At 37.6% G+C, this 13,391-nt stretch overlaps 1 protein-coding gene across 1 annotated transcript in view; it reads right to left on the reverse strand.

The window, feature by feature from the left end:
• USH2A (usherin) overlaps nucleotides 1–13,391 on the reverse strand; it is a 385,837-nt gene that overhangs the window by 70,392 nt on the left and 302,054 nt on the right. Inside the window, exons 51-57 of the mRNA XM_054170013.1 lie at nucleotides 11,859–12,069; nucleotides 11,263–11,460; nucleotides 10,666–10,820; nucleotides 8,543–8,741; nucleotides 1,915–2,022; nucleotides 1,209–1,392; nucleotides 383–540 (exon numbers count right to left, since the gene is read on the reverse strand). Coding sequence (XP_054025988.1) covers nucleotides 383–540; nucleotides 1,209–1,392; nucleotides 1,915–2,022; nucleotides 8,543–8,741; nucleotides 10,666–10,820; nucleotides 11,263–11,460; nucleotides 11,859–12,069 — 1,213 coding nt within the window. The remainder of the gene's footprint in view (nucleotides 1–382; nucleotides 541–1,208; nucleotides 1,393–1,914; nucleotides 2,023–8,542; nucleotides 8,742–10,665; nucleotides 10,821–11,262; nucleotides 11,461–11,858; nucleotides 12,070–13,391) is intronic.

Below are 13,391 nucleotides of genomic sequence, written 5' to 3' on the forward strand. Positions count from 1 at the left end.
CATCAATCAAAAAGGTTGTAAAATTTCACTGTCAACAGCGCAGGTTAGTCTGCACAGAATGGGGAACTTCTTCACAGTGTAATTGTCTGGTTTATTTTTTCCCCCTTAATACTCACACTCGATAATAGTTCACAATTTCAAATTAACATACAAATTTTTGATCAGCTAATCCTCACAATACTTATGTCAAGAATATAGGTCAATAGTATTAATACATCTCTGGGAAACAGCAGCTTTAGATACTGGTCATTTAAGTCACGCAAACACTAAAGCCAAATCTGAAGAATAAAAATAACAGAATGATTCTGCTGCCTGCCTGAATACACTAATTTTTCCAGCCTTTCAATTTGCTAGAAAGTACTACATAAAAGTACATTTTTACCTGGCACGTCCCAAGCGAGAAATATAGAATACGCATCAATTACTGTGACATTATATGGGACACGAATTTTCTCTGGCGTTCCTACTGGTGTTTGTATAACATATTTATCACTAATGTTGCTGCCGCCCCAAGTGCTGGCTTCCAGCTGGTAAACATATCTGCACAAACACAAAAAGATCAGTAGACACTACTGTTAGAGGCTTTAGGCATATCAGTAATAGAACATTTGCATTTTCACCAATTTAAAGCAAATAGACTATACACAAAGTATTAGAAATACTGCATTAGTGAAGATTTTCACCTTTAAGTTTTCCTAATGTGAGGAAAATAACTATAACTTAACATGAGAATAATTTTAATACTAAAATTCATGTTAGCATGAGAGAGAAGTACTGACAAAAACTGTCAAAAAGAATTTCCGAACAGCCTCTCTATATAAATGTTAGCAGCTGCTACTTTGAGCCAGTGTGTTCAATATGCACAGAAAAATTCTAAACCATGGACAACTCCGTCTTCCATATAAAGATTTAAAGTTTTCTAAGGATAATCACCAATGAGCCACCAACAACCTCCCAAGGGAAAAAAAAAAAAGCCTCCCCATCTTTGAATCACAGTCACCCATTTTCAGGAAAGGAAAAAGAGAAATCTTTTGATTAAGGCTTTCCAACACTTGGAAAAAGTGTTCTATCCATTTTTCAGTAATTAAGTAATATCTTCAGTTTTCCTTTTGTTAAAAGAGTAACTTATTTCACAAACACACACACGCATATATACATATATTTGGTACACCTTCCACATATTGCCAGAGGTCTTTAACATGCCTTACCTACTGTTAGGTTGCAGGTTAACATCTGTGAAATTCAGGTCTGTACTGCCACCCAGAAAAATCTGTTCTCCATCACGAAATAATTGATACTGAGTAATGATTCCATTTGGTCTCTTTGGTTCACTCCAGTAGATTTCCACTTCTGTTGAGCTGACTATGATATGATGAGGATTTGGCCATACCCCTATCAACATCACAATGACACTATTATATTTTTATGTTGTTTGGTTGGTTTTTTTCCTTTTCCTACAGTTTGTGCTGTTGTTTTCAGTGATGCAGTGAAAGCAGAAAATGTTTCCAGAGAGAACGATAGAATTTAATGCCCTTCCTGTATTTAACCTATATCAAATGCAACCAGCTAGACAAGGTAGAGATGAATGGAGGACAAGGCCAAAGGCTGCAGTCTTTATGTGCCCATTTGTCTGTGCCTTTTTATCTGTGCTTTAAAAAATATGCACCTGCTAATTTCTAACAGTGCTAACTTAAAGATGAACTTGGGGAAAGTGTCTCAAAAAGAAAGTAGGAATGCAGAGCCAGGCAGTCAGTATAGCATGTGTTAAGATACAAATATTCCAAGGGAGATGGATTCTCTTGTGTAAATTTATACGTGATAGCTTGATGGATGATAGTAGAGTTTTGCACCTTGTAAAACCATCATAAAATACAAGCCCATATGACCATCTCTTTGCAGTTCTTTTTTCCTTACCGTGAGGAGCAGCTTGTAAAGTTTGACCTGAAAGTGGTTGGCTAGAAGCACATCCAGCAGATGTGCATGCACTAAGCATGAAGGTGTAATTAGTGTATGGCTGCAGACCTAGAAAGAACAAACAGAGGTTAGACTGAGATGTTGACGTCAGGCATCCCAAAGACTTTTATCACTACATAGAATTTTACTGGACTTAAAGTTAACTTTTACCCATGGCAAACATAAAATGCAAACTATTTTTATATCTGAACAATACCAAAACGATGAATTCTTGCTGATTTAGATGTAGCTCCTCCACTACTTTAGAGGGTTTGACAAAACAATTCATACTGAATGTGTCTATGCTGGAATGGATCTATGGATACCCTTCATACAGACATGTTGCAATTAGCTTCAAATCTGTTAACATATTTGCCACTCAAATTTGTTGCTGCTTTGTAGTTGTCTTTTTTTTTTTTTAATCTATGCTTGTGCCTGCACAAAATGGTCAAAAATTAACTTGAAAGCATCTAAACATTGTTGGTACAGACATAATCTTCATCAGTGGTAACAGCCGTAGACTTTCAAAGCAAAGTACCTGGAAATACAATTGCTTACATTTTGGGAATTTAAAAGCTGAAGACCTAATGATGTTTTGAAAATTTATTACAAATATATTTGTGACAATAAGAAAGAAAACCTTGCTCTCACTTGAACATTTCCTGCTACAGAGTCACAGACTTGTTTTGGTTGGAAAAAGCCTCTAAGATCATTGAGTCCCGCCATGAGCCAGAGTGGCTGTTATCCATGTCCCGAAGTGCCATGTCCACATACCTATTTCTTGAACGCCTCCAGGGACGGTGACTCCACCACCTTTCTGGGCAGACTGTTCCAATGCCTGACCACTCTTTCTGCAAGGAAATTTTTCCTACTATCCAATCTAAACCACCCCAGCACAATTTCAAGTAATTTCCTCTCATCCTATTGCCTGATACTAGAGACTGACCCCCACTATATTGCAAACAACTCCATAGATACTCTCTTCCTGCCCTCTTCCCAACTTCTTTTTGTTCAATTTTTTCATCCTATTTTTTTTCTATTTGTCACAAGGTTTTAGTAGGTATCCTATAAAGCAGTTAGAAGCAGGACAGACAACTAAGCCCTCCCCTTAACAAGACAATAATTTTAGTTGCCTGCAATTTTTATTAAACGATTTTTTTTTTCAGCTCAAACCTTCTATGCTGGATATCCTTGTGTCAGACTAAAAGAGAATATAATGTTTTCCTTGGGAAATTTCAAACATCCTTGTGCTGTGTCAGTGACTTCAGATTTGACAAAAAGTTGCCTGCAGCTTAAGAATTCGACTTTAGGACTCCCAAAATTTAGCCAATATACTAAGCTTTTAAAAGAGTCATTTCTGTACACCCATTAAAGCTTTGCAGTTAAATTATTAAAGATGCAGACCTCGGTGAGTCTATCTTGAACACCTCAGAGCTCAGTTTTAACTGCTGATCAGACTGCCTCACAGAGCATACTCCAGTATTTCTCAAGATAATCTCAAAATTTGTATTACCAGACATAGCTACTGAAAATCTCTCTTTTGCATGTTTTCAAGGACCTTCTTGTTAACAGCTCAAAATACATTAAAAAAAGTCCTGTTCCAGAATGCAAACAGGACATACAGTACAAGAACAAGAAGCAAAGAACAAAAGCCCCCAACCAATCAACCAAAAAAACACCCCCCAAACAACCCAACCCACCACCACCAAAACCCCTAAACAAACAAACAAAAAGCCCACAAAATGAAAGATTAGTTTCTTTCAGAAACACAATGCTGACTCAAAGAGACTGAGAGAAAGAAAAAGCACCCTGGACTGGCCAGGAGGCCATTTAGGATGTTTGAGATCTGGCTGTCAGAGTATCAGGTGTCACACAAAAGTTTATGTATTCAAGCATCTCCAAAAGCTCAGGAAATTCAAGCACCAGGTCTCAGGCAGGGCTCCAGAAAAGGAAGACATCACTGTTGTGCAAGCCGTGATGACTTGAGATGTGCCCTCCTCCCTGAATAGATATGAATGCCCTGGATGACAGAAGCCAACAGCCTTGATCCAGACGCAGTCTCTCTTCCATGGTGTCCCACATTTGTTTTAGCTTTCTAATTCGGCACCCCACAGGTTTCATGAAACATGACAGTGCCATTCCCATCACTGCAAGAAGGCTAGGAGTACTGCCCTATGGAGGGATCTGGTCTGGAACATGAGTTAGACCAGACAGCCTCCATGGCTGTGAGCAGGAATTGAGGACAGCAGGTTGGGCTGAAATGAGATCCTAGGACCATGGACAGGGATGAGGGAAGGCCCCAGGAGCGGCTGGCAGCAGCTCCACAGAGAGGTGAATGCATTGGTGCAGCGTGGCTGTCCTGCGTGCAGCTGCTTGGCCAGCCTCCCAGGAAACTGCCCCTTTTCCTTTTTCCTTTTGGTAGCCAGTGCTACCATCCCTCTTGCCTCCTCACTGTGCTCCACGTTCACATGAACTTCGGGCTTGTGCCTCCCTGATTCTTCAAGAAAAGAAATTTAGCTCTGGGCAGATGCAGAATTAGACCCATCTACACCTAGATCCCGGAAAGAATGAACCTAGCAAACATGGCAAAAGCTGTGCCAGCAGTCCTACATACAGGAGCCTTTTTTCTTTTGTACAAATGTCTACTCTACTGCGTAACAGAGAGTGCCTGTGTGAGAGAGACTGAATTAGGCTCATACAGGTCAATTTGTACATATTATATAAATCACTTTTCAAGTGCATGGCTTTGTGACCTTAATAATGTACTTTCGACGTAGCTCCTGCGCCCAACTGTAATTACTTCAAGAACAATGTAATTCTGTGACAAGAAAAAAAAGTCCAGGCAAGATCTTTGTTTATAAACAAATCCTTGCTTATAGCCAGCAGGAAGATATTTTAATTGAAATATAATACAAATACAGAGAGAGAAAGAATAAGCAGCAATTATGTAGAAAGGTAAAATACTGAATGGAAGACAAGCAGGCTGCTTACAAATTGAACAAGACGTGAAGGAGAGAAAATAAAGAGATGACTCAGAGGAACAGCCCTGGCTGTAACCTAATCATACGCTGGAAGAGAAGAAAAATCATCTGAACACTGAGTATAAAAGTAGAAAGGGAGAAAATGACAGTTGAAGACTAGAGAGAAGCAAAGGCATGGAGGAAAGCCAAGTATTTAACATTTCAGGATAGAAAAGATTACTGTGGCAACAAATTACTTGAATTCCCCTAAAGGGAGTCATGTTCACTTTTAAAGGAAACATGCATAATAAAGCAATACTCATTTACAACTACACTTTAAAGAGAAAAATGAGCATTAAAAAAAGAGGAGCACATGATTTCGCTAAATTTATTAGTGAAATTCTGATACCTGAAACCTCTAGTCATACATGGAGCAGTCACAGCAGATTTTTATCTAGATTATATTAAAGGTTTGCATTAAACACCTTGTTTTATGCATGCTTTGGAAAACTCTCTGCAAATCTACATATGTGATTAATAATAAAAACATCGAGTAAGGTAATCTTGAAACATAAATAGCATTTTGCTTTTCCAATTTCTTTACTTGATTTTTCCCTAGAGGATATTTCTTTTTTATTTTTTTGTCTATTATTGTGGGGGGGTTTAAATTATTTCTTAATTTAGCAGTCTATTCTGTGATTGCAGCATTTGTCATTTGCTAAAAGGCTGTAGAAAAGTGTTGGTGTTTGTTGTTGGGTGGGGGTTTTTTTGGTGTGTGTGTTGTTTTTTAGTGGTTTGTAGTGGGTTTTTTAAAAGAATGCATTGTTCTATTAGCCAAATCAATTTCTTCTGATACTGTTTGTCTCCATTTGTGGCCATGGCTCCAGCAAGGTCAGTAATTAGCTCCCAGGACAATGCTCCTGGGCCCTGTCATGGGAATTTTACTCTGGAGGATGTCAGAGTGCTGACCACAGCCTCACACAAACCCTTCAACTCCAAGAGTTTCCTTTAGATGAATATTGCTAATGATTCACTACTGCATGGAGATGACCGGTGACAGCATTTCTGTATCTCTTTAGTTTACACCACTCTGAAAAGGAGAATATGTTGATCTGAAAGAATTTCAAACTCCAGTCATAAACTATTTCTTTCTTTCACTTTCACTTTATCTTGTTTGACTTTAACTCACGATGGTTGATCCTATAAATTCTTGGAAAAGCCTTTTACTTGGGATGTTGCTATTAGTGTATCAAAAAGGAGGAGTTGGGAATGACCTTTTGTTATAAAGCCACCAGCTGCAGCTGAAGAGGGCACTCTTAGCTTTCTTTTACAATTACCCTAATTATTTTCCGCACTCTTACCCTGTGCCTAGCCCCTACTGCAAAGCGTTATCAGGCCCATTTGTAAAGTAGTAGTAACACAAAGTGAAACAATGCCATAACTGTCATCCAAATTGTTCTGTACAGGGCAGTGGAAGTGTTCAGTAATAAATGATATAAAAAGGTCTTTTATTGACAAGCTGCCATGTGCTGTTTGCATTAGAGAATATGAGAAGATGATGGCTGCTGCCCCTAGCTCCCAATGGCATTCAACTCAGTGAGATAGCAGAAAATGCTTCAGTTTGCTTAAAGCATTGATAACACCTCTAAATAATTAACTGAGGACTTCCTGTCTTCAATTACTTAATGCTTTTTTTAACATCTTGAGAGGATTATAAGCAATTTATGGATTTCACATGATGAGCACATTCACCACTATTCCCACAAAGCATTTGTGGGATCATGTTTCCAAAGCTTTGATGTAATTAAAAATAAGCAGCAAGACAATGGTGCAGTGTCAAGGTGCTAGCCTTCTTGTCTGCTATTTGCAAGACCCTAGATTCAAAGTCTCAAGAAATACTAATGCTACAGCTCCATTAACGCTCAACTGTTGCTCAGGGAAAAGCAGACAGATTTGGAAAAAAAGAAAAGAAAAAAGAAGAAAAAAAGGAAGATGGGAAAATCAAAGCATACTTACGCAGAGAATAAGGCAACAGTTCAAACATTTGAGATTAGGTATGAAATAAATTTGATTGGTTTATCTTATTCTTTTAATTTGGAGAGCAATAATTATCCACATTGTTATATCACTGCCATGAATAGCACCTTATTACCCAAAGAAGCTCTGGCAGAAAACAGTGTAAGATTTGATTATGTCTGTCATGAGGAACAATCACTTATTTCATTCCTGGCTCTACACAGCAACATTGAACAGTGGCTTAATGGAACAGGCACACAAAAGGACAGAAAATCCTTGATTTTTAGGGGGTAATTTCATTTCCCCTCCCAACTGGTAAGAAAACCAATATTGTTTGCATTAAAGTCTCAGTTACTCTGAAAGTATGTCTGCCTTTTGGGAAGGACAATAGGAGCATGTACAGTATTTTTCTGTGGGTTGATAAATCATTTAGTGTTGATAGGGGCTCTTTACAGGATAAGTATAAACTCAAACCAGCAATTCTAAAAGGTGTGCCACCAACTGCCACACTCTAGTTATTATCTCATGTCCAGCAGCACTGAATATGGAGATAGACATAATACACACATATTTGACATTTGAGCATGATAGTGTTAAATAAGAGCAATCCTTTACTCCTCTGTGAATGATGACAGCAAGGATGAATTCTTTGAAAGCATTAAAGAATCCACTTGGAGTCAGGACTCAGGCTTCAAGGGGTGGTTGGGGTTGCCATGTATGATGTATAAATTTTATGTTCTTTGGGTGGCTATCACATGCTTAACACATGAATCTCTAAGTTTTCTACGTGAGCAGGAAAAAACCAAAAATGTAGTTATGGATTCCTAAAAATCACAGATACAATAATTTGATGAACCACCCATGGTCAAAAAGAGAAAAAAGATATCCCAGACAGCTTGCATTCCCATTTTGTGTTCAACAGAAACATTTCTAAAAATAATTTTTTATATTGTCAGTATAGTGTTCAAATATTTTTAAAAAATACATTAAAAAAGAAAGAAAAAAGTGAAAATAATTAATTTGATATCTGAATAAAATCTTCCTCCAAAAACCCTTGATTAAAGCTTCTTTCGGATGCACAAACACAATAATGAAATTTCACCAAGTATTTAGAAAAAGGCTATAAGCAGTATTATAAACAGTGTCCAGGATCTTTCCCTTTCTGTTTTCCTTTTTATTATCTCAGGCATAAGTACTGGGTCCTTCCCTTTCCTAAACTGCTGCACATTCAGAGCAGCACTAGTGCCTTCAGCTATGTTACTGCACCTTAATGAGGGTAAAAGAAAGAGTTGAATTTGTGGGAAGCTTGCCATTGGGCAAGCCTACACAGAATATCTGAGACCTCAAGCACACCACAAAGTATGCATCTTGAACTTTGCTGGGTAGATTTATTTTAAGTTTTTGAAATTAAATCTATTAATATTTTAACAAACAGCAGCCAGAAGTGAAGGAGGTTGAAAAAAAAGATACTCAATAATATAATGACAAAGCATTATAAACTCTGCACAGGTCTGAGGATTTAAAAGTCACTGACTAGCATTTTTCATAGGTTAATACTCTTACATCTTAACGGCAGGAGGACATTAGTCTGTTAGGGAGCTCTGTCTCCTTACCTGATACTGTGTGCTGCATTCTGCCTGCAGCATCAGTGTATATAAGTCCTTCCCCTACTTGAGTGATCTGGTACTCTCTGATGATACCATTTGGTTTCTTGGGTGCAATCCAGCTCAACTGTAATGCTGTTGAGTTCAAAGCACTGATGTCTGGTGGCTGAACACTCTCTGGGACTCCTTGGACAGTGACTGCAACTACCTGAAGACATATGAATTAAATGGCAATTTAATGTAATAGTACACTAGATACCATGATCAATGAGAATGTCACTTTTGTTTTAAATTGTTGTTTGGGCTGGCATATCATTACCAAGGGCCTGGACAACTAGTTACTTTTTTCCTCCTTTTTCACAATGCAATCTGACCTTGAATACATTGCATGAGTCTATATCTACAATTTATCACAACAGGTTCACCACATTTTAGCTGCAGTGTATAGCACAGGGTGAAGCAACAAAAACTGTATTGCTTGAAAACTCTTGATAACTCTCTTCCATATGGTTTGTCAGTGTCTCTGCATTTTAACTGCCTGATTTCATATATTTTAAGCACCAGTAAACATGGGGCTAAGTCTCCATATATCCCATGCAACTTGAACTCTATTTGCAACTCCATATATTTGTAAGGAAACAAAAAATCTTAAAATATAGAACAACTTTCACTTGTTAAGCTCTCTCTACAGAAAAAACCAAAGTGAAACAAACAAAAAAACCCTAAAACAAACCAGCAAACCCAAACAAACTCAAGCAAACCCAAAAACCCCACAACAAAACCAACAACACAAAACCCCCTCAACCCAACAAAAAAGCCTCAAAACAAAACCCCAACCAACCAGAAAAAAAACAACCACAAAACCACCAAAAAAGAAGGAAAAGGCTAATTTTCTATTGACATATATCTACCATCTCTACAGAGGCATTTTCAAATTACATTGGTTTAACAAGTGAGTCAGATCTTTTTCTCTTTGAGAATCACTTTTCTTTTTTCTGTTATTACCATAATAAATTATTCATATTATGCTGTAAATATAAAATGTGCCCTCTATAATGTATTGTCTTAGTGCATTTGTCAGAATCAGTCCCTACTTGCAGACTTCAGTGTTTGTAACACTGAACTCCTTAATTACAGGCAAGTGAAATAAGCAGGAATTATTAGCTCAGGCCAATGGTTGCAGTAACTGTGCCTACACAGCTTCCTGACCATAACTGTGTGTGCAGGACTATGCATCTACCTCCATCCTTCTGTACCCATGTTTCTTATATTTTTGACTGAGATCTACACCAATTAGAAAAACATCTAAATACCTGAAACAAACCTAAATCTTTCAGACCCTTAGGTATTAAAATTACAAAATACAACCATTATTCCCCATCTCTGCCCCACAGACCTTACATTTGCAGCCCTAGAAAGGATATTGTGAAAAAGAGGTCACTAAAGAAATAGTTTTGATAAATAAGGCTGGCACTTTGCAGAATAGAAACTAGAGTTGGTTAAACAGTAATGCTGGTGAACGGCATCCATGATTTAAAGTGACACAAATGGAAAAGAAGCAGTGACAAAGGGAGGGAAGAGATTCAGGTTGCTTAAAACTGAAGTAGAGGCAGGTTGGACACAAAGGGACTGTAAAGCCTGAAACAGGTGCAGACATGGAAAGCCAGTGAAGCGTAATATAGTGGAAGAAGACTGAGAATAAGAAGGCTCTTGAACAAATTGGTAGAGTAGAACTAAAGCAGATAAACTAAGAAATACCAAGGAAGAAGTGGCTATAGACCCCCTAGTGAGAAGCAAAGATTTAATTTCAGCGTTCAGAAAAGTGCATTTTAATATTCCTTACTCTAGTCTAACATGTACAGCTTTCTCTTTAACAAACATTAGTTCCTACAGTGCAATTTAAGCTTTGCCAAGTCTGAGATACTGCTTTCTTCTTCTGTTTGCTTGTATCAGCCTTAGGTACCATATAATCACCTGTCAGTAGTTGAATCCAAATAAGATTATTGATGTTTTTCACTTGCTTACTCAATAATCATCATGTCTTCAAATTACACCTTTCCAAAAGCATTTTTATGTTACCATGCTGGCTGATAAAATTCTGGCACCAGTTCCATAAAGACCAATTTACTAACCTTGTTGCTGTCTGTGCAGCCAGCAACAGTGCAGGCTCGCAGCTGGTATGAATATTCTTGATATGGCTGGACACCACTGGTGTCTGTGAAGCTCGTCTCTGTTCCTCTGAAACGTTCAATTCCATTTCGGAGAATAATATAGTGAATAATAAGACCTATTGCAGAAAGAAAGTTTTCCCTTCAGTTAGATAAGAAATCCTGTGTGATAGGTATACTATAATAACCTGTTCCACATGCATAAAATATTAAATGAAATCTCTAGGCAAGAACTGCAACAGACAACTGACCTGTTTGAATGGTCAACATCCATTACCAGCTAATCTTCTCAACCCCTACATTAACATCTCAGTATTTATCAATTTTAACTGAGAGCTATTCCAAGTTTTCTCACTGTTTGAACATCATAGGCTGTCTTCTGAGAAGTTAGAGCCTACTCCTACTTGTTATGAAAAGTATCTCAACCTAGGGCAAAATCCTCTTGCAGATTTTAGGAATACATATTTTTCAGTGTCAGTGACCAGTTAAGAAATATTTTGTTATTCTTGAGCACTGTCAGCTGACTGATGAACATATTGGTTTTTTAACATGTATCAATACCATTTGGTTGAAGTGGTTCTTCCCAGTTTAGAAGTATCATGTCTTCCCTATTATCCACTTTGGTCCATTTTGGTGGACTTACACCCTGTGGCACATCTTGCTTAGTGACAGCTCTGGTAATTTCACTGAAGCCTCTTCCATAGCTATTCCAAGTAGCCACTCTGTACTCATATGTGACAAAAGGTGTGAGGTTCAGATCTAGGAAAAAAAACCCAGAAAATTAGATATGGATCATCTCAACCTTTTCAAAACACAAATCAGCTCATCTTTTGTTCTGCTTTGTGGTTGTTGTTGGTTTTGTTTTGTTTTTTCCCTGTGCCTATGGGACAGTTGTTCCTTTAGTCATGGCCATTTTCTGATATAGCAGTGCTTCTATGAACTTTTGTGAAAGCCGGTTTAGATCCTACGTGTTCATTGAGCTCCTTGCTGCTCATTTAATTTCCCTGAAGATACTGACCTGATTTGCAGATTAATTCTTAAAGAATGGTACTTCAGTACAATCATTTCATATTTAATTAGAATACTTGATAGCATTCAGGACATCTTTTTCTCTGGAGTGAATTAAACCACCAGTGGGATATGCTACTTTTCCTTACCTGTAAATGAATACTGGTTTGGACTTCCTGTGTAGACAATCTCCTCTTCAGCTGGACACACACCTTCCTGCATCTCCTTTTCTGTAGATCTCTGTGAACCTTTTATCCACGCACAGATATTCTCCCTGGGATCAAAGTCACACCTTCCACAATGTGCTGTTGCCTCCGTAGATAAAGGGCAAAGGATATTAGCCTTGCATTCTTCTTTTACCTAAGGAATATACATACAGTTTTAGTATTTATTTCATCTTCCTTTCTTTACATATGCTTCCATCAGTATGTTGATAGTTCTAGCATATGGGAGACCCTTTCTGCCTTTGGCCTGTCTACTGTCTTTGGTCGTTAATGCTATTATAATCCCTGCCAATATAAATGTGTTGTTTGTTTGTTTGTTTGTTTAAGGTGTTATTGCATGAAAATATCACAAATGTTAACCAATGGAAGCCCAAATGGCTGGGTTTGTTGACAGCAGAATAATCTATAATCAACTGTGAACAGGTTTTGAGAATCTGAACATTCTGCTCCTGCACAGGCCAATATCCTGTGGCAAATCCACAGCAAATTCCCAGCCCCTCACACAGCTTGCCAAGCACACAAGAGGGGTCTGTGAAATTCCTTGGCAGCTGTCAAAGCTGAGAACTCTATCCACCAGTGACATAAATTGTGTCTTCTGTCACATCATTCTGAAACAGCAGTTCTGCTTCAATAAGAGGACCTCTGAAAATGTTGATGCAGATATAAGATTTGACTCATAAGAACAATTCACAGAAATTGAAATATACACTGAACATCCACAAGTTTCCATTAAAATTCATGAAATAATATATTATTTTTTTTTTGCCAAACCATAAGCTAGAGAGCAATAATTCTCATAAAAGATAGGCTGTTGCAGGAAGAAATGTATTGCAGCATTTGCTACAAATATTTCTACCTACTAGGCTACAAACTTTAAATGGAAAATCAGAATATAGCTAATGCTTCTTTAATTCACCTATTGAAATTAGTTCACTTGTGGATTATGAACTTCAGCTAATTTCCTAGACTTGGCCATTTTACAAAAATTACATTGTGATAGATAACAATATAGGATGTAGGATGCAGCATGCAGATGGATTGGATTCGCATATAAAGTAGCTCCAGAATATGTCTCAGAATATCAGCCCTTTTAATGTTAGTGAATCTATATACATCAGAAAGCCAGCACTGCTATCTCCTTTCTACTGCAGGTAAGTGAAATACAAAGCACTTCCTTTGTTTATACATTCTACCTAAGGCATGGATCTAGCATGTCATCTACCAGAATTCATTAACCTATTCTCAGCATTTTTTTGCCTTGCACAAACTACTAATACAATGCATTGAGGAACAGTAGCTGACTCATCATAACACATGGATTTTCTCTGGGAGAAAATTTTTCAGTCTGTAAATGAAATTACATGAAAACCTTGACATGAAAAGAAGATGGAAGAAATACTTGTGTATTAACTTAGCAGGTGAACAAAAAGGATACAGGAACACCTGTATGTGGCAGGA

The sequence above is a fragment of the Dryobates pubescens genome, chromosome 2, assembly GCF_014839835.1.
Source record: "Dryobates pubescens isolate bDryPub1 chromosome 2, bDryPub1.pri, whole genome shotgun sequence".
In the NCBI taxonomy this organism is placed as follows: domain Eukaryota; kingdom Metazoa; phylum Chordata; class Aves; order Piciformes; family Picidae; genus Dryobates; species Dryobates pubescens.